We start from the raw sequence: 27,559 nt of genomic DNA on the forward strand, positions 1-27,559 counted from the left end.
ATGAAAGATAAGTAAAAATGGGAAATAAATAAACAATACAGTTAGCTCAGTGATGCCACTGTGACACCACTGGTGTACATAAGATGTATGTGAGATCCCTAAGGGCATCTCTATCCACGTTGCACATTGCAAAAGAAAGTAAATAAATATTTTTAAAGCTCTTACATCTCAATGCCCTAGCATTACATGTAAAAATCAAAAAACCTGCCCCATTCGCTACAATCCCTTAAACTACTATATATATATATATATATATATATATATATATATAGTACTACATAAGGGATGGATGTGGCCCTCTAGAACATAAAAAATATGCACTGGTATGTGTGCAGCCGAACATAAATTGGGTCATTGTTTATCGGTGGCCTCTACTGTGTAGAAAAAATCCTAAAACACTTGCCAAAAATCAATTTTTTTAAAACATTTTACGGTACTTCTAATACTGAAAAGCCTTGGTTAGAACGTGGATAATATCGAACATGCCCTACCCAGTTTCCTTTTATTTTGTTTATGTATTCCCTTTTATAAATGGGGTCTGCATGGAATGTAAATCTGGCATGTTTGCTTATCTTAAATACGTATTGTGATGAAATCAATCACAGGGGTTATGTAACAGCTGTGAATTTATGGCAATTAAGGCGTATAAGGATCATAAAGATAAATATTGAAAAATATATCAAAGGCAATATAATATTACACCATTTAACTTTCACATAAAGAGTACATTTACAAAGGTAAAATCAATACTGTATTTTATTATTATTAATTATTATGTTAACTGAAGGTGCAGCTACTTTGATCACCAATAACCTGCTAAAGAATCTATTTTTGTCCTATGCACCTTTTTATAGGAATCCTATTTTGTCATGGGCCCCAAAGACAAAGTCACAGATATTATTATTATTTAATTTTATCAAATTTTGAGGAAAGTGTTTGAGTCTTTGTAAGTGTTTACAAAGTATTTCAAAGTATTTCAAATATTTCATATGGATTGTTAAAGGCTGGAAAGAGAAAAACATGTACTTACCTTTTGGAGAAGCTGGAGCTCTATAGGTGCGTCTCCCCTCTCATGGTGCCAGTGCTTGAAGCGACTGTTCAGTGGCAGGAAAGAGCTGCCATTATCTCAAGGGAGCACTTTCTATGCATGCACATGGGGTCTCGTTAGACCCCGGCCTGGAGCGTTCGCAGAGCCAACACTGGAGTTGATGTGTAGGGATATCACGTGCCAGGAGATGTACTCAACTGAACACATCTCCTGCTAGCTGTGGGACGGGGAAATGGCCAAATACATACCAGGGGATGCTGCTTTAGCAAGAGGAAAACCACGACAATGTAAAGGGATCTGTAAGCTATCATATGCATTAAAAGTGCAAATGATGGTTGGAGTGTCCCTTTCACTAAATAGAGCTGAATGGGCCGTGTTTTCATTGTTGTGTATATAGTACATAAAATATTTCTACTATAACACCTGTCCAACGTGAAGGCCTTCTGTTTTTCAACTGAGCGTGTCTGAAGCGTAGTTGCCTCAGAGGACCTGGCCATCACAAATGCCAAGGACACTCGCTAGATTAAATAATATAAATGCATTTGTAACAAAGTCTTTGCTTTCTTCCAGTCTGTGATTGTAGTAATATGTACAGGCCTTACAAATAGTAAATTAGCAGCAGTTACATGTTGGAACTTTCATGTGATCCAAGAATGGGCCTGAAAATGGGAACTCTTGAGGGGAAAAAAATATTTCTCCTGTTTGGGTTTCAGGCATATACAATTCATATAACCAAAACCTCTCATTTATATTATGTTTATATATTTGTTGCCAACTTTATTAGGGTAAGAAGCGCAGACAGTTTTTGTTTCTTGTATACATTGTACAGCCAATACACTGTTTCTTGCAGCATGCTTACACCTGTTTGGTAGGCCTCGTATTACACATTCGTATTATTTGAGCCTGAGACTAGCTTAGCGCACCGACACTTTTTCTTTTCCCTATATACAACACAAATCCACTTATGTTATCACAAGGTACACAATGTTTCAGGAGACGTCACATGTGGCACAATGTCTTTGGTCGCTTTTGTATTCATCAGTGCTTTTTGGGACTTCATTTGTCCTTGGGGTGTTAAGAAAAAAAACATTCAAAACATCCAATAAAAATGTGTTTTAAAAATGTTGTATTTTTTTTTTATCGTTTCTTGATGATTTTAGATAAGAATTCCAACTGAAGTTCTTTGAATCTTCAGCGGATTGTATTTCTAGTGGTATTTTAAATATTTTTTGCTTTGCCGGGGAGCTATTCATTATGAACTTTTCTGCTTCAATAACACAATTACATTTTCTGGATTTTTTGGGGCAAGAAAATATGGCTAGATCAAAATCAAAACTGATCAAGGAGAAGAAATCTACTTGTGACTTTATACTTTCATTGTATTAACTGGATACAAACGGTACAGATTAAGACGTGATGATGATCAAACTCTAGTCTTTCTTGACACTAGATGGCATCACAGCGGCCCTGCATGTGTCAGTTCTATATGACGTTGACGGTCAGCAACAAAAATTACAGATCTGGGCATTAGTATCACGCCTACTATTATTATATGATAATTTAGGTGACCAAATCATTTGGAAATCCAGGTCAGCTGTGAAAGCAGGCGCCTGCTTGTATAATGGAAAAGGGAAATTCTAGCGAGACTGAACTAATAAAAAAAATGCTAATCTCCTAATTCAGCAGCGCCACGGAAACTGCTAGTGCTAGTTAAAGAAATGTAATTAACGATTACTCAAGCAAATCCTGATCGGAGGAAGAAAAGATAACTATTAAGGAGGATTTACATGATGTTTTTTTAAAAATCCGATTTACCATCATGGCTCGTCCAGAGTAGTGTTACCCATTATGTAGGTATATTATGTATGAAATAAAAATTGTTGGAGTTTAGGGAAAGTGGCTCCAACAGTGCCGTGGTGATATTGTGTATATACAACATTTTGTGTATTATAATATAAATCTGGGAAGGAAGATTATGCTTTATTAAATTCAGAAACACAGTGGCCCATGAAGGGTTAGAACAGGGGGGGTCTCAGTAATTTGGGGGATTTTATTCTTGAAACAAACCTGTCAAGTTAAAGGCAGAAGGACCAGGTCAGAGACGCGTTTTACTGTTATGAAAAACATTACAATAAAAAATTAAAAGTGAGTAGGTATTTGGTTAAATCACATACATGTTTATAAATGCGTTTCTGAGATATGTAATTTTAGTGTAAATCAACATAATGCTGAATCATTTTAAACCATGTTGACTCTTTCAAGGTTGTGAAAATCCCAACCTATTTAAACGTGTTGTAAACTGGCCAACAATTCGGATAAATAAGAATGCGAGTTGTTAAGACATTTTCGCTGCATCCGTTTGATTGCATCATAACTTCCTTCGCTTGTGACCCATATCAGTTGGTGGTTTCAACATGATACATACGAACAATAGAAAATCCCCGATTAAATTGTAAATTAAGTTCCTCATTCCATGATATTGATCAATAACCAAATAGCATCCTTGTCATTGGGAAGTACAGGTGCAAACATCTGTTTTTAGTAATGTATAGTTAAGAGTTACTGTGAGCAGAATTTGCATCACTCTTGTGAAAGGTACAATTTTCTGGTAAGCATTGACTTCAGGAACCGTAGTGGCTGACTTGTGCAACATGGAAGCCTTTTGCCCGCACCCCATACTCAATTCTAACCAATCTTTACAGAGTGCGCCATTGGCTGCCAACATTGGCTGATATTCTAATGGTTTTCACATATACTGTACTGTATATTGCTGCAGGTACCAGGTCATCTTCTCTTAAGCGTTCTTCTAGTGCTCCAGGTTTATCTTGCTTACTTGTTTGTATAGTAGGCAAAAGCTGGATTCATACTTAAGCCTACTGTTTGATGGCATTTTGCTGCTGCATTCCCCAGTCCGCCCTTACGCTATCCAAAGCCAAATAAAATAATCTGTTTGATGACAAATTAATTTCAACTGTTTCTTTTTGACATTGGGAGTCAAATAAGTATCTACCCATTATCAAAATATACTTTCTAATCAACACAAATGAAAAATAAAGTCAGTTTGGTTGCTGAACATGTTTATGTGTCTCCATTGAGTGCCCCTGGTAAAGGAAAGCATTAACGAGTGCCTCTTGATAAACTAGAACGTTTCAAATGTGATCTAGGGTAGACTTAAAAATTATTATAACTGCAACAGAAAATAAAGTGTGTATTATAATGTCTACTTACATTTATGGTGAAGACCTTCAGCTACAGCGTGCATTGTCCGGAGAAACAGTTTTTCCTTAAAACCTGAGTTTAATTCTCAGCAGAATTTACAGATGATCAGCTTCTAAAGCCCTTTTAGATTGGTAGGAGCTCAAACAAGTATACCCAAATCGCTGAAAGCTTTTTGTTTTTATAGCCCACATACTGTTTTAATAGATATCTCTTAATGGGTATATTACCCCTTGAGAGACGATCAGGGAAGTAGCACAGTACTTGTGCCAGCGGCTGCTCCCACACACTATATCAGGTATGACCAGGACTAAAGATGGGTACTGACCCCCAGAAAGCCCTATTTTTGTAAAATGGAATGTTGGTGTATATATACCTGTTAAATAAATCTCTTTTTATTCACGATAACAAATATGCTCATAGTTTTCTTTATTAACTTAAGCAAAGATACTTTGGAAATAAAACAATTAATATTAAACTATGTACAGGCTTTCTTATAGTATCACAGGCTTCCCCAATTTGTAGCAAGCTTTATTGACTCTGTAGGGAATAATTGTTTTTTTCTTCTATGGTTTAAGGATTTACTTTCGGTATTTTACATTATTTATTCAAGCTTAATATTAATACTACTGTAAGCTAATCCATTTGTATAATTAGTTCCATGTAAGTATAAAGTGTGGACATTTCTCTGCTCTGATTGTTTTGTTTTATTAGCAATTTTCATGGCCAACTCTCCCTTAATGTACACTAGGCACTTGGCCAGCAAACTAGTGTGTGTGAAATGCAAGCTGACTGTCAGTACTAGACATGTGCAAATGGGCCAAAAAATTATTCCGACAAGTTTTTTGGTTTGTTTTTGGCCCATTTGTTGCTTTTTTTGGCAACAAATTACGTTTCCTACCCATTCGGTTCAAACAAGAATCTTGCTTATTCTCTCTCACTCACCCTCTCATTCTTGTTCTCTCTCTCATACTCTCTAAATATTTCCCTACCTTCTCTACCAACCACTTCCACTTATGCATCTTCTTGCTTTTCATCTTCTCTCTTTTATCTTCTATCTTCGTCCGCATCTCCCCAGAAATAATATGGAGCGAACTTCCGCAAAAAGAGTGGTGCTTCCGGTGATGTCTTCTCCCTAGTTCCTACAATGGGGGATGAGAAGGTCACCAAAAGTGCCGTCATTTTGGTGGAAGTTCATCTTCTGCAAAATGGCGGTGCTTTTGGGGACGACCTCTCATCCGGTTGGAGGATGGGACGTAACCTGGTGTGAACTTCCTTCAAAATGGTGGCACTCTAAGGTGAACTGCTTCAAAATGGCTTTCGGTAATGTCCTCTCAGAAGATTGAAGGAGCAAAAGGATCTGTCAACTTTGGACAAAAATTCAAAGCTTTTTTCTTTGTTTTCGGCCGATTCATGGGGGGGTCTGGCCTTGGTTTCGTGGCTTTGTAAGAGTTGCCGAATTTGCCAAAATTCGGTAAATTTGCAATTCCTACGACTCTGAATGCACAAGTATAATACCAACCAAGGTCTACTTCAACCAAGCCTCACACATAATGACTTGAGCAATACATATCTAATCTTGCCAGTTTAGTAACTTTATCCAAATAGATATTATGGCCTTTATTTCATATAAAGGCCATAATATCTATTTGTATATATTATTGTCTAATAATAGATGGCAGCCAAATGCATTATACCTTTTTTTTACAGAAACAGTAACATATAAATATTGTATCAGTTTTGTTGTTATTTTTCCATAATTATGGGTTCACCAATTTCATTAAGAATGTTAACTGCGAAAACAGGTTTGGCTACTACATTAACAACAAATATTTTGGCAGGATAATAAAGGCTTTTTAGTTTGCATTTATGTAAATTAACCTGTTGATTCATAAGGGGAAATCACCAATCTATTCAATTACAGAAATTATAATATGATATTTACATAAAAAGGTCCTTACAGCAATGCCAGTTATTGACTGATCTAATACTTAAACATCTTTACATTGAAGGCATATTTGTGCATTCGGTTATAAATAATTGCAGTTTATAAGGAGGGGGATGTAAACCGGCATGAATGTAGAATAATTAAAAGCCATCTTTAGATCTGTGACCTTTAGAATTAGGCTGTTCGGCCTGAGATTTGTGTTAAACCCCAAAAGAGTTCCCAGGTGTGGATGTGAGTTCTGCACACAGTGCAAAGAAAAATAAAATGGATTTTATCTCAGGGCAATTACTGGCTTTAGAGTTAATCACTTCCATAAGCCATTTGTATATGCTAACCAGAGCTCTGGGGCATTGCAGCATGGTCAACACGTACAGAATCAGATTATAAGGCTGTTGGTTCTCTTCCTTTCTACTGAGACTGACACGTGCTATTGGATACTACCTTTATTATTAAAAATATAATCCACACATTACAGCATGTAGCACATCTTATAACATATTGTATTTTATGTAAAATACATACAAAAAGACAAATCAAATTACCTTAGCCAAGAGCAGACAGTGCCTCAATAACCTGCTCTACAGTGATTGCCTGCTCAGTAGGGTTTCAGATTTTAAGTCACTGTTGCCTTAACAGTAAATATTTCCTCGGGTATATCACCTAACTCTGCCCAAAATGGCAGTCTGAGATGACCTGATTCTATATCCTAAATGGTTAAGAATAATGCAGCCATGATCCATGCTATGAGGTTATCTCTGGGACCACAATGTCATGGAGGCCCTGACATTTTAAAGCATTTGCCCTGTGTCCTAGATGGCATGTCCGGGTCTGTCTACCATGATATGCATATACTGGAGACTTGTGTTTAAAAGGTGCCCTTTCATGCAGTAGTATAAATGGCCTGGTTGGGGAGATCATAGATCTCCCTTGTAACAGGGCCATTCATCAGCAGCGTGCCAAAGGAGGAGTTTTTTTTGTGCATCCCCTGAACCTGCCCCCATCCCAGGCCTAGAATAATAAAAAATGTGCCATTACAGCCCAAGCCTTGGGCTGCCATTATAAAAATAGGACAGGACGATAATGTGTGCACGTACCAGCACCACCACTGTGCACACAGTGTGTACCCATCACCCAAACACCTTCACTGGCATGAACCCAGATTAGACCATTCTTCCAAACTCTTCCCCTATCTCAGACGTTCTGCCATCTAGGGCTAAACAACTTGATTGAGTTTATTCAATAACATAACATACCTATTATACACAAGGTAGTCTGCGACCGACAGCCAAATCAAACATATACAGGCACAAGATATGTGTACGGTTAATAATTGAACAAGTACACCTAAGACAAACAATCGTGCATTGACATGAGGTAACTCATAGTGCAAAGGGGTAACTACAATCATGAAAAAGTAAAAACATTAAACAGTTCCTGGGCTAAAAAAGTGGTATTGTGATGGGAATGACACCCGTGAGAATGGGAATATGGAGAGGGGAAAAGGTGGAAAGAGATATGGCAAAAGTCCAAAAGTTGAGGGAGACAGGAGCCTGAAGGCTGCAGATGAATCCTCCTCCTCAAGCGGTCTTTGAGCAATCTGAGGATCAGCTTGCCAAAGTCCTGGACTGTGACCTGTTCCCTACTCAGGATCCTAGCAAACCACGACACATCAGGCTCTAGGTAACTGCAATGGTACCCCTGGAAAGCATCTAATAGAATAGAGTCACTCGTACAGACTTTTAAAATCCTGGTGCTGCAACTTGGCTGGGAGAGACCACTGGTCTCCCTGCTCCAACAGTTAAAGGTCTGTACAAGCGACTTTATTGGTCGTTCGTACGGGCTTGGAGTTACAAGCGACTCTATTGGTTGCCAGCAGTAGCCTCCTCCAGAGGAGGCCCCTGCAGGCGACCAATAGAGTCGTTCGCATGGCCCTTTAACCCCTGTGAACCTACGAATTTCTGCTTCCGTTAACCCCTGCAATGCTGCGTAGATAAGGTAGGTAGATGGGGAAGGGACCAGGGAGATTAGTAGACGAAGAGGAAGATTCTTTGTGTTGTGTGTCTTCGTATTTGGAGGACACAGAGAAAGTAGACAACCCTAAGTTGTCACGTCTAATACCATAGAGTGCCTAGTGTGTATGTAAGAAAGTATCTATTAACTCCTAGGGCATTGTCATAAGCTCTTTATCCAGCATTCCAGTTTCTTGGTTAAGGGTGTAAGACTACGGGCAACATTTGGGGTCTGTAAGAATGCTTGCTTTCTTGCATAATAATTATTTTGTCTTCTAGAATGTATTCACATTTAAAATGGTATTAGGGCCATGCTAGGTAGGAGTATGTACACACAGAATGGAATAACACAACTCACTTTATCGTTAGAGGGTACCATAGCTACACTGCTACATACTTTGATCATACCCCCATCTACCCAGCCACACAGGGTCCCAACACCTTAACTGCACAGCCTGTTTTAAAAATAAAATTACAAAAAGGTATACATGAATAATCAAATGAACAAATAAATATAAAAATTATAAACTGCCAAGCAAGGGCACTCTATATTGAGCTCAAGAGTAAGGAAGGAATTAACCACCGCACATATAGAGCAGATTATATTTGTTTCATATAATTAATCCCCTGGGATTATCTCCAGGGTGTGGAAATCCCCAGAACATTCTGATTGGATACTGTATGAAAAGGGGATTAGGGAATGACCATCTGAATTTTTATAGAGCACAAAGGTAGAAAATACACGAAGTAATGTGTAATAAATAATTGATTTTAACTAGAAAGTATAATTCAGTAGTTTGGATATGTAGGAACAGATAGGTCATGGTCTGCTGATTTCTCTTTACAACCTGTTTGCCAACATATGGCCACAGTAGCATAAATTATATCCTAACCACTCTAGGAGAATGCTATTTAAACAGGTTATTAGGATTGTTCTTCCTCAATAATTTATTATACCTCACTGGTGGAAACGTTTTGTCATCTTCAGAAAGATAAGTAAGGGAATGGTATAAAAAGCAGGTGGAATTAGAGTTAGGAGACAACGTGGGCTCTAGACAAATGCCTGGTTCAGGCTTTTATGTGTTGAGGGGTAAAGCATGAGCCAGGGCCAACTGGCTAAAGTCCCTTCCTCCCCTCCATTGATGTTCCTTGCACTAGTTGGGCATGTAGACCACTGGTGTCTCCTCTTACATGGGATCCGGATCCACTCTCTCCAGAAAATGAGTAGATGCAGTACTATAAATAAGTAAACATTGTGTTACAAGATGAAGGGCAGTCTTAAACCCCTATATTACTGGGTTACTGTACTAATGACTAAATGGAGCCCAGGACACAATAGGAAAGCTCAATTCACTCCTGCATGTACTGTCTATTTTAGACCATACACCATCCATTATAAGCATGTCCCACTCATTTCTAACCACATGCGTGCCGGTTCCTTCATATACCCTGCCTACCAAGCATTTGTGTTTTTAATTTCTAAGAGTATAAAGCAAACCATTATTCTTTGTGCACCTGTACTGCATTAATGCCATGAGTTTGCTGAGAGTCATCAGTGTAGAAAATCCACCATGTTGCTGTATATTTACTTTAACAGTCTTCACTCATCTGAGCCATCACTCAACCTTGAAGCCGACATTAGGATTTTATAGTTTTATTTAGTACATACATATTTACATGTTTCATGACACATCCAAATGGATACCAGTGGAAAGTTGCCTTTGACTATAAAAAATATCTACCTTTAAAATAAGTTTTGTGCAGGGATTACCAATTTTAAAAAAACAGCACATTAACTGCACTCAAAATAAACAAAATAAAATGCATATATAAAATAGTTACAGGGCAATGAAAAAATATACAAACGTATCAAACATATAAACTGTTCATGTTGCTAGTGTCTTTTCTTTAGTGTTCTACAAAACCAGCCATTGAAGGCCCTTCTGAACCACGCCGAGCGATTCATCATTGTAAACGTATCAGTTGTCCAGTATAATGAAAAACTTAATTCCCAGGCACTTCATAAATAACATTCGGATTCAGGGAGTAGAAATGTTTTCTTCCCTATATGATTTGAGATTTATTTGCTTGACTGTGGAACCGTCAACAGACATCTTAAGAACTTCCGATGCCCACCAGCAGCGATATCAGGAAAGCCAAATTTCCACAGATGAAAACCACCACAGCAATTGTCTCACTCGCAATCTATAATAAAAAGAAAAACAGAACTTCAAGTAAGGTAATAGAATTTGTAATTGTGATACCCTACTCTCCCATCTACAGCAGGAGAAAATTATATGGAATCAAAATAATCTAGCACTGCACCTAGGAGTGTTTTAGGTTGTACTTCCACAGTTCCAAAAGCCATGAAGTGGGCAAGTGGCTACAGGGGACAGTAGTTGGGGGTCACTTCTGAAGATCATAATTGCTTGGAGTCAAATAATGGAGTGGACAGAAATACTCTTACATGTGAGCCTACAGAGCTGCTTTCATGGTTTCCTGTAATGTGGGCCAAGGCCCAACTTTAAGTCTCCAAGAATTGTGCCCACTTTATTCAGAATAGCACAATTCATTGATATTTTTTGTCTTATCAAACACTTTGCTTATAATGTTTTTTTTCATACATTTTGGATCATAAACAATACTTCACAAGTTGACATATTGCCAAAAAATAAGCATATCACACAGTTTACCTTATTTTCACTGTTTTCCTTTACTTCTGTAAGAAAACGTAACAAAGATGTCAGCATAATATACCATCGTCAGCTCTAAAATAAAAAACGCTGCTAGTAATGTGTGTTTGTGAGCAAAATTAAGGTTTCATTCTTAAGGCTTTGCGTCAACAAATATGTTTTAAAGCAATATTACAAATGTGTGGGGAGTTACGCTTAGCTTCACCCCACATACAAAGATGGATGGTAAAAATTTGAAGTGGATCCCCTAATTGAGTGATGTATCCTGGCCTAGGCCATCTAGGCCTAAGGAAGTGACAGTCTCCCTGCCGCTTTTCTTGGGATCCACTAAAGAAGACTTTTCTTGGGATCCATTAAAGGCATGGTGCACTGTGATATAAACTCACATCCCTTTGCTCCTCAGCAAGGATGGCAATCAAGAAGGGAGTAGATGGAGGAACTGCCTTGGGTTAGGCCTAGAGCAGAGTCCGAGGTAAATATATGTTCTACACTTCTGTAATCCGAACAAATCTCCGTGTTGTGAACAGTATCTTCAAAGCATCACAATAATTGACAAAATAAAAGGCACAAGTTATAGGTAATTGCAATTATATAATTTAGTTAGGCTAAAAGTTTCCCTTCTAAGTAGGGACCTCGAACCAAAATTGTTGGCCATCTAATCCATCACCAATATGATGTTGCCCACAAAATAACATTTTTTTTGGAGTATATTCCAATTTTAGCCATCGAATACTGGAAAACTAATAAATACATTGCTTTAAAATGTGCTGTGGATTTGCCTGGCTCTTCAAATGTAAAAATATGAAACCATTACAATTATCTTACTTTTGAATTACTTTCAGAATGTAGCCAAACAAGCCAATGGTTGCTTACCTTTAGTTTTTATTCGCATGTTTGTCTCAAGGATGATATAGAATAAAACCTCCCATGCAAAAAATCCCCCCATCACCTTGGACAACCAAAGAGTTGGGGATGTGTCTATTAACTGCAGACCTAGGAAGATAGTGGCCACTACAGACAAAGCAGAAGAAGAGAAGGTGAAGAATGTCAAATTAAAGAATTTCCATGGTAACACACGTAATTATTTTATACGGTTATTGTTTTACATACTTAAATATTTTGTAGCATCAGACAGTTAGATCTCTAACAACCAAGGGTTATTTATTCTATTGTGCTTGGTATTTTGGGCTATGGAAGTTCTTATCTTACCTGACAACACCTTTATCACAAGTGCATTAATACTGTGTCCCCAATTAAAGATGAAACGCCTGCAATTACAACAACAAAACAACTGGTTAAGAAAGAACAGCTGCGGTTGACGTTAAGTACAACTCCCAGATGCTTTACCAGACACCAGGCTGATTAAACGTCATGGAGCTTTGTAGTCCACACCATGGAAAAGATTCCTACATCTGACCTTTAAAACTGTAGTTTAGCATTTTGTTTGAAGATTGCCTCTTGTATAAATAAGTCTCCTCCATAATGAATTTGGCTGTTCACGAAGATTGCATAGCTTAGTAGTGTGGAATTTGAATTAAACGTTTTTTTATTCATTATAATATACCTCTCACTCTTTGGGTCTGGGCGAAAGAAAGCAGCAATAGGTTGAATGAAAGAGAGGATCATCACAATGCATCCAAGTACTGGATGGGCCCCCTGTGTGAATAAAACACAACATAATGGGTTTCGATAATTTGTAGCAGTAATGCAGCAAGATACACTGGTTCACTGGTTTGGTTCACCAATAGACAATTGATGAAGTCTATCAGCGAACATTACTATGTAACGGTATTTATGTGTTTTGTCTTCTTGAAATCAGTAGGATAGATCTTCTCGTGTGGCAACACTTTGACAACATACTGTGGCTGCCTGCCTTGTAAAGCCAGTCCTGTATAAAAGCTGCTTCTTCTCCTCTGCAATGTCACTAGTTTCCCTGGGACATTCCTTAATTGAGATCCATAGTATCCAGGTTTGTAGGGTATCCTGGGTGTGTGCGAGAAGATGCTCTGCCCTGGCACTACTCTGTAATGTTTAATAATACCAAATAAATAGGCTTTCTTTGTGCCTAGGGATACTTTCTTCTCTTGTTAGCACATATCCTATATCATTATATAAACACGTCACCGTCATAAGATTGTTTACTGTATATGCGCTCATACATACAGAGCCAATGTAATTTTGTGAAGCAGGTGCTGTCATGTTTATCTTGTTGTCATTCTTACTTAAGTAATGTGCATTCTTTCCAGTGTTTATACATAAAGCTATTTGCTTTGAATATTGTTTCATGGCCCCTCCCACTCCTGTTCACATGTGCTCAGACTCCATCTTAGAGTTGCTTTGCTACAGAGCTTCTAGTAGCTATCCAAAGAATATTATTTGACCTAACAGAACCATTGCAGGACATCCAGGTCTGTTTATTTTGTGCCTGGCATCATAAAGGATCAATTTCCCCCTGTGTGGAGATGTTTGAGTTCAACTACTGCAAGAGTCTACTAAACTGTAAGTTAGTTTCATCTTCCTTCATGTATCAGAGGGCTGCCATCTTGCTACACAGTAGAATAGGTGCATTAATCCCTTAATGACAAAGCCTGTACATGTACAGGCTCAAAATGCATTGTTTTCAATGGGTATAGGGACCGCCCATTGTCCTTAAGGGGTTAAAAAGGTTACTAGTGAAAGCTCTCCTAATTATCATGAATACTCACATTTACCCAGCCTGAAACTTCTACGAAAACCATTATAAATGCGATGATTGTGAGAATGACAGTAAGTATCATCAGAAACAAATGGACCTGTAAGAAAAAATAAATAAATAAATATATATATATATATAAATACATCTATATCTATATATAAACACACACACAGAAACAAAAGAGCCAATCAACATGGTTCATTTGAGGCACACTGGAGGGAAAGCTAAGCTGGTTAACATTATGGTCTGAAACACATTAGACGTGCACAGAGCTATATGGTGTATTCTATACAAATCAACCAATACTTTCCACGCAAAAGACACGCCAAAGAAAATCCCAATGAGTAACACAGAAAGCAAATCCACTTAATGGAAATTTTGTCCAAAGAGCAGACAAGGCCTTAAAGAAGGAAAACATTATTCTATAGAGGCATAACATAGGAATACCTATACCCATTCTAACCCCATGATGCAGAAAGCTCCAGAGAGCCAAGCTTTTTTGCTTGTGTGCTTCATAAGAAAGTGAATCAGATGATCAGTTTCTTCTCACCTGGAACCAAAGAGCCTTTCCCAGGAACGGCTTTCCAGCTGCACTCTTCATGTAACGAGCCATAATCATGCCAATGGTCCCTGTCGTCATCCAAGCGACTAGCATCAGAGCACCTGAGGAACAAATATTCACCCAAACAGAGGTTCAGCTACTGTTCTGATTATAATGATACTGTTCATACAGCGTGCTGCATTTAACCCCTTAAGGACAATGGGTGGTCCCTAAACCCATTGAAAACAATGCATTTTGAGCCCGTACATGTACAGGCTTTGTCGTTAAGGGGTAAAAAGGGAGTGGGACATAATAGTTTATATCATCAGGGAAACCGGATTATAATATTTATATTATCTAGTATATTAGTGTGGTCTTAAGCAATGAACAATGCATATACATCACACAAATTTAAATAAGGAAAATTCAAGTAAAAAATACAACTGTAAAATAGGGCATCTTTTTTTCTCACCATGTGCCAGAATTACACGATTTCCTCCAATCTGTATACCGGATGACAAAAAACTTGAGAGATCAACTCTTGTGTTAGATATGATAGGTCTTGTTGCATGTTTGAGAATCTGTCCTGTGAAGAAAAGATTATGTTACTAGGCTACACACAACAAGGAACACATTATTATTATTTATTATTATGTTTTATTTATATAGCGCCAACAGTTTACGCAGTGCTTAATACAATACATATATTCAAGGGGTATGACAAGACGAGAATTGACAGACTAAGACAAACCGATCATTCTTTATAGTGTTTATTAATAAGAATAAAGGATAAAAAAAATGTATATATATATATACCTAGTTTCCAAGTTTTATGAAATACCCAACCAAGATGACACTCATTAGAACTAGACAATATTTTCAATGTGTTCCTATGAATTTGGCTTTATTTATTTATTCTTTGTGTGTAGACACGAAAGGTATTATGTATGTAATATGTTAGTCTACGTTGATGCGGCGTTTTACATGTATTTATTTATATCACAGGTGTTTAAATATAGAGTAACAAAGAGAATCCTTAGTGTTTTTCTTTGGTTCTTAATGTCCCATCGCCAAATTCATGATCATGTAGTGTATTACCAACTATTAACGCAACTAAATTATTCATACTTCATAGTTATGAGCACAGACAGGTTCCAAAACCGTTCGAATCCCTTGTTTTGTCACAAAAACTATAAACCATAAAACATGTAAAACGGTTAAAGTAGCTAAAAATCTAATAGAAGACTTAAGACCTTGACCTTGAAAATGTTAATATGGATGGTAATGGGGTGGTTATGCCACCTCAACAAGTAAGTGTAGTCTAATAAAATGTTATCACATGCCCTGACCCTCCATTATGCCACAACCTGGGCTCAGCTTAACGTATGCCAATGAGACATATTCTTCCCATGTTATCTTTGACTTTGCTCTTGCCATTCTCACCATTTTCTTGAGAATCCCCGTTGGCCAGGAAAACGTAATAGCTAGAACCTGCAGTGGCTCTTGTCTGGGTGGAAATGCTTGTCTGGGTAATGAGGGAGCATTGCAAAATCCCATTTACACTCCGAGTCACAACAGATGCTGATGTGTACTAAAGAAACAAAAACAGTATAAACAAACAGTCTGGACAATATTTCACTTTTTTCAAAAGGGCTGATTAAATAATTGATTAACCCTAACCAAGCACTATTATCATGGGGGAGAAGACACAGTTACCAAAAGCATGGACATGTTAATACATAGTCTATTCCGAGAATAAACAGTGGGCTGAATTTACTATGAAGTGAAAAGTTGGAAAGGAAAAGTATTTGAGCCTCATGTACACCTTTTTATGTACAGGGTGATGCATTGATTAGGGGTCTCCGCAAGTTAATGTTGTAATGGCATAGGCATTACAGAGAGAATTTCTTCGATAATAACGTAATTTTAACGTATAATGAATGGACTTTTCTTTTCTGTGATGGAGGGAACTCTGTAATCATGAGGGGCATTGTTACTTTTTAGTATTCTGACCTGTAAACAAGGTAGATGTCAAGCATGGGAACAAGTGCACTGCTGAAGAAGGATGTGAACTCAAAATACAAGGTTTTTCTGCAATTCCATGTTAAGCAATTGGGGGTGACAGGGCTGCAGGAAGAAGTTTTAAGTTTTAAGTCTTGGCCACCAAGACTGGATCAATTCTGTGTAGGACTTTTATGGACTGGACGCACCAAGCCTACATGTTTGTTGGGCATAGCCCCAGGCTTAAAGTAACCAGTACTCCTCTGGAATATATATATTTGGTACAGAACAGCAGGATCATAAGCAAAATCTCTTGTATAGTTTAACCCATAGGAGGAATTTATCAAAAATCCTCTCTGTGGGTTTTGTATTTACCGTAGTAAGAATAGTCGGAGAACTTCGTCCAGTGTTGAAGGCTCTTTGAACCAAAATATTTCCGCTAGAATTCACTGTACACAGGTAAACGTCATCATTTCCCTGCAATATAAATTGGGATTAGTACTCCAGTTTACTCTATATTCATAAAGATATGTTATTATTTTTGAGATACATTTATCTGGGAGTTCTCACAAAAATATCAGCAGTCAAAAGACTATTACAACAATGAAGAAACAAGGGCTCAGTAAACCCAATATACAGTGCATAGGACAAAATCCAAGTCTAGTTAATATGTGAATATAATAGGAGACAGGGATCAACAGAGTCAAAAATACAATATCTACCAACATTACAATTTTACTGGGAAGGCACTCAAAAATAACCCACCCCATAATAAGGGACAAGATAGATCCCACAGTTTTTTGATCAGAAGGGATTCATTTTGTTTCTCATTTACTATTATAAAGTCAATTTTAATTCCCAATTCTATTTAGAATGTGCCTTTCCTACCCAGTAGTCTAGTCTGCTTTGTACATCTTACCATGAGCTGATCATCAGAAAACCCAATGGCAAGATATCCAGACGTAGGACCACTCATTTCAAACACGTAGCCATCAGCAGAAGGGACTGAAGACATGAACATACAGTTGGTGTTGTTAGGACTGCAGTTTGCTGGACTACTGAGGCAGAACTTCTCCGAACCACACGCGTCATTGGATATCTGCAACTAGAAACACAAAACAGAGAACAAATAATGAAAATTACTTTCAGCAGAGATGGTTCTGCTAGAATACAACTGATCACAATGTGGCAAAGTGAGGGGTAGCGCCTAACCTCTGTTAAATTTAGACTCTGAAGATTACAGAAAAAGGTATTGTCTAGAAGAATTGCATCCCGAATAGAAGAAACTGTACCAAACATGAGGTCTATGCCTTTTTAGTAATTTTAAGTAATCAAAATGTTTAAAGGAAATTCTTCAATTATGGGTTTCAAGAAATTATTATTAGTATTTATTGTCTTCTATAGTGCCATCATATTCTGTAGCGCCGTACAACGGATAGACAGAACATATCAAGTAGTATATAACATAACAATCTGAAACAACAGATGAGGCATGTGACTATTATCAGACTGGAAAACATTGTTAATTTTAAGCAAAACACACATAAACTTACTGCTATCAGGATATCACTCTCAACCTGCCAGAAAGTGCTATAACTGCTCAGGACAGTAGCTCTGTAAGAAAAAGCAGAAATTGATTTAAATAAATAAAAAAAAATTGAATATAAAGACATGTTTTTATTTGACTTTAGAAACACCTGAAGCACAATATGTTAATTAAATAAGTCACTTAAGCCTAGAAAATATATATATCAAAAATATATGTTTTATATAACTATTGCTCAAGCAATAAAGTAATACTAAATATAAAGAACTTCTCAGATTTTCAGGTTAATGTGTGTTTAATTGCCAGTGTGGTTCTGCTCAGCTGTGTTGCAGGATTGTTAAGAAAAAATGGGAGACTTGTGACTACTAAACTGGCTACTTCAAGGTATTTCAAGAATGCCAAAAATGGAGGAGATGTTAAATTATGCAATCGCAGTGCAAATATGTATATAAAGGGTTTTCTTAGGACTATTCACTGATATATATATATATATATATATATATATATATATATATATATATATATATTTTTTTTTTACAAATGTCACAAATCCACTGAGATTAAATAAATATTATGTCTAAGGGCTGACATGCAATTACATCTCTGCTACTGTTTAAGTGACTGGAACAGAATAAGGCTTCACCCCTTAGAATTATATAAAAGGGTAACAGGTACAAGAAACTTTGTTGGAGTCTTTTGAACGTTTGAAGATAGCTAAAACACTCTAATGGGATATCATAACCTGGCACACAGGATCCACAAACCCAGCAAAGAATCTTCCATACTAAACTGCTTTTGGACCAATTCAGATCTGGCTAGTTATAAAAAACTATAGTAGTTCTCACGAACCATTTATTTCAGGGCTCAGGGTAATCTTTACTGTAAACTTCCCAAAATTGCTGAACTAGTAGAATCTTGTTGTAAGCTCTGTTTTAACCAGTTGTCTGGAGCTGAGTTGTATCAAACAACCAACTCGGAATTGCTTTATGGTGGATTTCCCTGTTCAAGGAACCCATGTTGCTTTAAGTTCAAACTATGCAAAATCAAGATAAAAACCCACAAACAAGAAAAAATCCATAAATAAGAAAAATATTTTTTATAGACCATTTGCAAAAGCAAGGATGTAGAACCTCCAATCCCATCATTTCTATATACCTGAAGCGTAAAGGTCCAACTCCTGTGGGTGCTGTCCAGTTAGCTGTGATTGATGTTTTTATATTGTTGTTCGTGTGGCTGAGTGCCGTGTTCTAAACAATAAAAGAAAATGGCTTAGAGACTAAACTGACACACAAGGCAACCAAAATATATTTAAAATATATCTGTGTTTTTAAATCTTAACATCAACTATATTTTCAGTAGCTACGGCACAAGTCCTCCTCTCGAGCTTCTGACTAGCAAGATGGCTAGGGTGGTCCGACTAATGATGTTAATGGCCCATAAAAGAGACTTTTCTCTTACAAGACTTTCTGTGGGCCCCAATGAAGGACTTTTAATATTAAAGACAAATATATGTTGGTGAAGTCCATTAAATATTTATTATGTTTACTGTAGAGAGACAGACCATTAACGAGAAGAGGTAGAGTTAAAAAAAGAACTCACTGGCTGTCCACAGTTAAGTTGTTGAGAGTTCCCATTTGTGCTTGTAAATGATCCAACAATCCTGTTGCCTCCCACTGATCTTGCCTGCAGGAGAAATCCTTTGAAACCGGAAGAACTGGATTGTATTGTAACTTGAAGGGAGAAACAAAGTTACAGGTTACCAGATATTAGAGTAATTCTGTAGTACACACCATAGACCTATGGGTTGGTCTGCTAAGCATTATTAGTGATGTGACCTAGGCATGGGATGCATTTTTTAGTAATAATGTGTTGCCCCCTAGTTATGAGTGACATCAACATATCAAGTGCCAAAGTCCTAGAGGGAGAAGGGGAACTCTATAGTCCCTCCTTTTCTTAAATAAAGCAGATGACAGCCCAGGGCAGAAATGAAAGTCATGATTGATGGTGGTAAAAATGACACTACTGGAGGTTTTGTACTGAATACAAAATGTATCACTGAAAGTTTACAACTTGAGGTTGGATTTTAGGTGGAAGGGAATGGAGAGATGACTGGTGTACCGTTGTTGGGCGCAGTATGATCATAGAGTATAGCAGGTAAGTGCCCAGAAGGTCGCTGCCCAGTAATGCCTGTCATGTACCTTAACTGCTGCTCATGCTGCCAATCCAGTGCTTTAGGGCATGACAGCCGTACACAACCATGTGTGTGCCTCGGGCAACTGTACACATCATTCATTGGCCCCAGCCTTAAAACTTTTAGGGCTGATTTTCATCCCCAGCCCATTCCTATTAAATTTTAGGATATGTGAGAATCACTGTCCATAAACTAAATTAACATATAACCTCTATGTATTTATTTGTTTGAGTCATAGGTTTGCTTCTGGCGATTTATATGAATGATCCAACATTGTCCCTCATTCATAAAATGAACCTATGAATGAAACAAATGTATTACACTGTAACAGTTAGCAGCAGCATTGACATAACTGCATTTACACTAAAGAATGAATGGGAAAGGGCAAATGCTCTTTATTGGATGATGTCAGACGAGCCCCTGCCAGTGACCAATAGTGTGGCTCTTACAGACCTTTAAATCCTGGCGCCAGAGCTGGGTTTCCTCTTAGCGATTCCCCGCCCCGATGAAGCCGAGATGCTTAAGAGTGCTAGGGATCTGTTTTTCTTACACTATTAGCTTTAGTAGCTATACTACGAAAGTCTTAAGACAGGCTTGGAAAACGGCAGAAAAAGAAGAGAAAAACGAATGTGATGAATTTATACAAACACGGGAACGAGTGAATATTAGTAGAATACGAAGATCCCCCCCCCGGAGACGAACACAAAGACTTCAACAAGTCTAGTAATTTGTATCCAGTACTACTTTCTAGTTCAGACACATTTGCAAGGTAAATATGTGCTTTGGGAAATACGGCCATGTTGGTTAGTTGGGTGTAGCTTTGTGTTTCCATGGGCTTTACCTGTAATAACATCTCCAGGACTGAATGTGGTTCTCGACACACTGATGTTGTAGGGTGGCGTACTGGTCTGCAGGATATTATTTCCATGTCTTGGAAGCATCGTATCACAGGAATCGCTTATAGCTCCATTTGGATAACCAAATACAGGCACACAATATCCAGCAATGCAAACCAAAAATAAAAGCTGAGTATACATTTCCACCTATTGGGAGACACAAATTAGAGATGTAACAAATGCTTCTTTGTCACAGTTACAGATGGTATATGGACATCTGCAAAGAGAATAAGAAGACTAAAACCACAGAAACACCATTCATCATAATTAAAACTTCAAGCACTTTTTACAAGGGAGCCGCTTCAGGACGCATGGGCTAAAAACAGAATGGATGAGTGAATCATTGGGCCATTAACCGGGCCCAAGCCCACATCAACTCACACAGCTCTAAAATGGAAAACTGGATGATTGAATTGAGCGAGTACAATTTATTGGTGCTTTGAATGGGAGTGCTCTATATTAAAGTGATGTCCGACATTTTCAGAGCATGAGCAATTAAAAGTTTACATTGCAATATGGGGGTACAATAAACAAAATAGATATTATTTATTGAATTATGTAGCTACATCATATCCCACAGATCTGTACAATAAGTAAACTTTACTCACAAGAAGAAAAGTTGAGGAGTGCCCTGATCAAAAAAAAGCTTACAAAGAAAGAGAGTCACTGCTCTTTAAAGCTCTAAATGCCTATGTGATCTGTGCGCTTCATACAATATCTTTTTGAACATCATTACAAAAGCAAGCTATAAAAAAAGAAATGCAAGTTCACGGGAACTGTTCCCATGAAGGGAACAGCTGCCATGTGTTTGGGTGGAAACTTTTTAAAATGACATCAGCTGTATTTGCCTGCATACCAGATCTAAAATGAAAACAGGAAATAAAAACAGAACCCCCAACAATAGCTTTGATTGTGCTTTTTATTTTATTCCTGTGTTGCACTGGCTTAGTAGCTAGATTGTAAGCTCCTTTTGTACCAGTTTGTTTTTGTTTGTGATTTCAAATCTCATAGACCGTATCTCCAGAAGGATATAGATCATGCTTGTGTCATATTTGGTGAGAAGCTAAAAAGTATAAAAAATTATTCATTCACTGCTATGTATTTGTAAGCAGAGAAAATTATGACCCAAAAACATGAGACAGAAACGCAAAACTAACCGGCCCTGTTGCCCTCCAGAAGATGTACTATTAAGAGAGAGAGATAAATGATAATAAGTATGATATAGTGTCTATTTTACCTCCTGGCTTTTATGTTATTTTGTAAAGTTGTCTAAATGGGTTAATATGTGAACCCACAAAAAAACATTTTTGTATTTGTTTCAATAACACAAATAAGCCAATGACAGAGTAAACCAATAAACTGACAAAGTTCCTAAAGACCAGCACTTTAAAAAATCTCCCATTATATTCCTTACAATTCCCAATAATCTACATATTTTTGTGAACGTTAACATTCCCAAATATTTCACACCTGTATGCCGTTTCTGAATATGCAGGCGATTTCGCACGGGCTGCTGTCGTCCTAGAAAACCTACACACATAAACATAGTTTTTCTTCTCTGGTATTTTGAGAGTTTAAGAAATGCCTTCTATTCCCGATGATAACACACCTGGTATCCTATGTCTTTCTTCAGAACTCGAGTTATGTAGAATTCGGTGTCCCTGTAAAGTTTACAAGATCTTCTGGAACAAGTTGGTCTTTGTAGAGATACTATCAGCGTTTTGTAAGAGGTTTGGTTTATCCTCCTCTTCACAGGGTGAGGAGGTTATAACCTGAGCCCAGGGAGTATAGTGACGCTGACATTGTCTTAGTAAGCAACGTGGATTAACCAGTTCCTATTTTTTCTTTCACCACCCCAGGGAGATGTTAGAAAGACAGTATACTGTACCCGACAGCCTCACCAATAAGAATCAAAGTAAACTATTTACGTTAGGGAGGGACTGCAGCTACCAAGCTGCAGCTCCCCTCTTCCTTAGTGGTCTGACTATTCTTATCACTGATTGGCTGCTTGAAGCAGCCTACCAGTTGCGTGAAAGTACTCCCTTCCGAGCATACTCATGGCTGGTCTCGTTAGAAAACATATCCTGCACGGAAGATGAGAAGTGGGCTAAGTGACAAATTCATATGAGGGGATTCTGCAAAATCTCCTCCATATGTCTGCAAGGTCTTCATCATGTAAATTTAAAGGGACCTGCTGGATATCATATGCATTAAAGTGCATGTGAAGGTTGGAAAAAAGCATGGCTTGAACTGGGGCAGGAAGGAGCAAGACACTGGGGCAGGAAGGGCAACAAAAGACCCCAAATGACAATCATCATTGCAAGGGATACAAGAATATAATTTTCACCTTATAAAAGCAGCAACAATGTTATGAATTTTCTCAGCAGATGGACATATGAATACCAAACAATGCACAAATGATACATTCACTCATTCCATGCCACACCTCTGATCAAAGTAAATGCAAATGTAAACCAAAGTACCCTTATGGCACCTGTAATCAGGGCTTTTCTTGTACTATACTGAATTTTAGAAATTAGCATCTTGTTATATGCACGCTCCATGCCATGTGACTGTTACGTTGTTGATTTATTTGGGCAGCTATTTGTAAGGTAGAGTAAGGATAAGGCAAATGACTTAAGGAAAGGTCACTTATGTAATCCTATTGTGACATATTCAGTGGTAGGCAATGTTTCCATACCCGGACACCAGTATCCATGACAAGGCTTGTAAAAGTTGATTACAGGGTTTTTACAGTTGCATACTTAGGGGAGGGTCTGCACATTGGGGGTGCACACAGAGATGCTAAGTTTCCCTGAAATTCTTCCTCTCTCTCAATTTTTCCCTACCTTCTGCCTTGACAGCTTTGGTGTCCCTGTCTCCTTTCCCGCAGCTCCGCTTCTCTTGCCTCTTCTTGTTTATCTGTCATCTTCCGCATCTCCTGTGTCTTCTTTCATTGCCTGCTTTTTTGTGGACCCTCTCCCCCCTTTTACAGAGGTACTCCGAGAGGCCAGAACAATGCAGACAGGTTAGCAGAGAAAGAGTACAAAATGCTTCTCTTATTCCACAAATCCGTCTTCTTTATTCTGGCCTCTTGGAGTACCTGCACAAAATGGTAGAGCCGTGGGGAAAGCCTATCCCCCATTCCTTCAATCGGGGAGAAGGTGTGCCCGAAGGCTTTGCCCTTTTGCGGAAATGCTCCTGGTTCACTGGTTGAAGAATTGGATGAAGAAAGGACAGGGAGAATCAGACAGAGAAAGAAAAAAGAAAACTAGAGGCAACAGAACAAGTGGTGCTGCTGGAAAGGAGATAGGGACTCGAGAGTGGTCGGTGAAGAAGGTAGGGAGACATTGAGAGAGAGATAGCGTGAGAGAGTGTGAGATAGTGGGTGAACGTGTGAAATAGTGAGTAAGATTGAAGGTGGGTAAGAGTGATTGAGAGTGTGAAAGAGCATGAGTAAAAGTGAGTGAGACTGTGAGAGAGCATGAGTACGAGTGAGTGTGTTTTTAAATTTTAAAGTGGGAGGCGAGAGTTACCAAATATAGGATCTGCCCTGTTGCAAAAAACTCTAGATTTTCCCAAAATGTCCATCACAAAGAACATTGCTGCTTACTCCTGGCCATATTCAGACACATATATCATCTTCCTTGAGATAAAGTTTAAAACTAAATAACTCCAAAACAACCACACTTGAAAGCACAAGCCAGCAATGCATTTACCTTTCTAGCTTCCATAGCCCTGACCTAGGGGAATATTATGTCAGTCACAGCCGCCATAAGATAAAGATGAAAGCTCTCTGCTGTAATCGGCCCATTGGACAGCAGTACAGGGGGGGGGCTGATGGCCCAAAAGAGCGATCTGTCATCCAGTTTTGCAGCAAGGGGCCTGCCCTCTGGACCTGCCACTCTAGACCTAGCTATAGGTAGTTTTAATAAATAAAATTAGTTATGCTGAAAACTGTGACATTTCCCCTTTATTATTAATGTCCAAAATAGTTTATTCAGTTGCTTAGAACGGCAAACATAGAGTATGTTAAAATACATACAAGATAAGGAAATCAAACAAAAATATCTCAGATGTAAATCTTTCTGCAGCACTTTTTCCTGTTCATAGTCACCAAACAAAACACAGAAGATTTATTTCATGAGAACAAAAAAGTGCAAACGCTCAATGACTCTGCATTTCATGTGTTGACTTAACTCAGAAGCACAGATCTATGTACCGAAGCAACATGACTTAGCACGATACTGAGAATGACTATTTAAAGCAACGGCTTCCTGGAGCATGAGAGAGTACAATATCGGTGAAGTAACCTAACAAACTATGACCTCACACAGAAAATCCAGACTAAGCCGAGTTTACGCCCACCTAATTTCATCCCAAATTGCTATTAAACTAGACGCACAGCGCTACAGTTTCACATGATTGTCCCTTTAAGGGGACACATTTTTTTGGCAATAACATCTTTTCTCTTTGTAGTAGGCTTTATGAAATAAGGCAAATCTGGAGCTTTTTAGGATTGCAATTTTGCCATCAAAATATTTTTTTGTACTCGTAAATAAATGACAGATTTGAACCTTATTTAAACCCTATACCCCAGTAACATTGTTCTATAAAATAACAGTTATTGACTGCAATCCTGTGCTATTGAAAGAACCCTATGAAATGTATTTATAATATATAATTATAAATAATTCATGTTTAATATTAATTCACACACATACACACACACACACTAACACACATTGTATATGAATCTATGAGATATTGGCTATTGGTAGATAACATTTATTGTAATACATCCCAATATATGTTTAGATGATTCTCTTATCTTAAAATAGGAAGCTTACACGGTTTTTATATGTCATTGTGTATTCATACTGTATTATACTGTTACATTTACCAACTACAATATTGTGCAATAGTTTAGAACAGTTATATACGGTATATACAGTAAATCCCTATTTGTGTATATGCAAATATCCTTGCTCTTCAAAAAACATAAGGAATTGTTTCTCATAAACATTTAAAGAAAAATAAAGAAATAAAACTTACACTACCCCATACTTTTTATGGTACAATAAATTAACCCTTGAGAAGACAGGAGTGCACCACTGTTTTTGTAGATTTTTGTGTGCGGTTCGTATTAATAATCTAGAGTATCACTGCCTGAATTCAATTAGAAATCTTAAAACTTATTTAAAACGTAATATGCTTAATATGGGAATATATAGAAAAATACATACATTTCAATTTTCAGTTACATAAGGACTATACAGAAATGTAGCTTTTTTTGCTTGAGGGATGTTTAATATGCTCAGTGACATGGCCTTTTTTGTACCATTTCAATATTATACAATTAAAGCTCCTGCATCAGGTGTTTCAGGTGGTTCTAGGTCTAGGTCACCACTTAGGAATTTGTTTGAAAAGATGCAAAACTGCAACTAGTTTGATAGAGTCAGATAAGAATCTAAGATATACATTGTGTCTAGTTTCCATGTTTCACTATATATATATATATATATATATATATATATATATATATTTATATATATATATATTTATATATCTATCAAGAAGCTCCCAAACATAGGAAAACTGAACAGGATGAGCTCTTAAAAAATAAAGCAGATGGCAGTATTTCCAGCCAAGGCACACAAGCCTACACACATGCATGCTAACACACGTAGAAACAGGAACATGCTAACAAACCTTGTTTTTGGGAGCAGGCAGCTTCTCTGTGGTGCAAGCAGTGGCCGATCACTGATACTTGCTGAGCTCCAGCTGGCTGTCCTTTCTAGACAGGCTAAGTGTCTCAGCAGTTCTTAGGAGGAATAAAGGAAAGGATCAGATTTCCTTTGGGAGAGGATGAAAGAACTGTTTTATAAGTCATATATTTCAACAAGGAAGTGCTGCCTGCCTGTTTATTGTGTCACTTGATTAAGTAACACTGCTAAGGCTAATTAGTACATTGGGTGTGATGGACACATTTAAAACTGCACTTACAACAGATAAGACTCAGTCCTGTTATTATGAATTCAGATAAATCGGGTATGTATGATGTGCTCTGAACTTCCTGGTAGCTTTACTTGTACATCATCTGAACCATTTTCCTGCCTGCCTCACAAGTATTAGTAAGTAGGTTAACAGTAAGAACTTCATGATAAGCTAACAAACACCTATGTAACTGTTGGGTAGCCTTAAAGAGCAGATTTCAGGACCATTTGATGTACACGGTCTTTTAAGCTCTATCCCTTATCAGCATCTCTGTGAGTAAGTGCTGGTTATCAATAGGCAGATCATTCCTACTAAAAATATGAAGATTACCAATTATTTAAAATCTATAAGAACATTTTAATAACAAGATTATTCACAAGTATGTATAACTCAAATATCAACCCCAGAACAAAAGAAACACCAAATCAATAAGAAGTTAAAGGAAACAAATAGCAAAAATCATTATCATCCCAAATGACAATTCAGTATGTATATATATATATATTAGGGCTGCAACTAACGATTATTTTAATAATCGATTAATCGGCCGATTATTTTTTCGATTAATCGATTAATCGGATAAAAAAAACAATATGCAAATTTTTCGTTTATTTAAAAGAATTTAATGAACTGGATGTTAAAAAACAACTTAAAATTTACATTAACATTCTTATTTTGTTATGATGTAATAAAAAACAATATTTTCAAAGTACAAGAACCCAAACACAATATTTATGAAACAAAATAACCCCAAACATTCTGAAAAGAGGTGGACTAT

The 27,559-nt window shown here is 37.4% G+C and overlaps 1 protein-coding gene across 4 annotated transcripts; it reads right to left on the reverse strand.

Annotated features, from left to right (window-relative positions):
• Positions 1-9,859: 9,859 nt before the first annotated feature.
• Positions 9,860-26,601, reverse strand: LOC128500629 (putative ferric-chelate reductase 1). 4 transcript variants are annotated; one of them, XM_053469837.1, is made up of 16 exons: positions 26,497-26,601; positions 20,730-20,931; positions 19,297-19,427; positions 18,853-18,944; positions 17,705-17,765; positions 17,071-17,256; positions 16,527-16,628; positions 15,594-15,741; positions 14,623-14,736; positions 14,160-14,272; positions 13,620-13,706; positions 12,479-12,570; positions 12,124-12,182; positions 11,788-11,925; positions 10,915-10,940; positions 9,860-10,426 (listed from the first exon to the last, which is right to left on the reverse strand). In XM_053469837.1, exons 2-16 carry the CDS (start codon positions 20,923-20,925, stop codon positions 10,337-10,339), a joined length of 1,635 nt encoding a protein of 544 aa, XP_053325812.1. In that variant the 5' UTR covers positions 20,926-20,931; positions 26,497-26,601; the 3' UTR covers positions 9,860-10,336. The 4 variants fall into 4 exon arrangements, with proteins under 4 accessions (XP_053325812.1, XP_053325814.1, XP_053325811.1 ...); XM_053469839.1 differs by lacking the exon at positions 26,497-26,601 and adding an exon at positions 22,394-22,521 and having other exon boundaries at positions 10,915-10,937; XM_053469836.1 differs by lacking the exon at positions 26,497-26,601 and adding an exon at positions 22,394-22,521.
• Between the last annotated feature and the right edge of the window lie 958 nt (positions 26,602-27,559).

This window comes from Spea bombifrons, chromosome 6 (genome assembly GCF_027358695.1).
Source record: "Spea bombifrons isolate aSpeBom1 chromosome 6, aSpeBom1.2.pri, whole genome shotgun sequence".
Taxonomy (NCBI): Eukaryota; Metazoa; Chordata; class Amphibia; order Anura; family Pelobatidae; genus Spea; species Spea bombifrons.

What these genes read in the sequence shown, in the direction of transcription:
- LOC128500629 (XM_053469837.1), bottom strand. Translation starts at nt 20,925, where the DNA reads ATGTATACTCAGCTTTTATTTTTGGTTTGCATTGCTGGATATTGTGTG. An exon ending in TCCTGGAGATGTTATTACAG is followed by an intron (nt 19,428 to 20,729) that starts GTAAAGCCCATG and finishes TCTCCCTTCAAG; the next exon opens with TTACAATACAATCCAGTTCT. An exon ending in CGGGGATTCTCAAGAAAATG is followed by an intron (nt 14,737 to 15,593) that starts GTGAGAATGGCA and finishes TTTTCTTCACAG; the next exon opens with GACAGATTCTCAAACATGCA.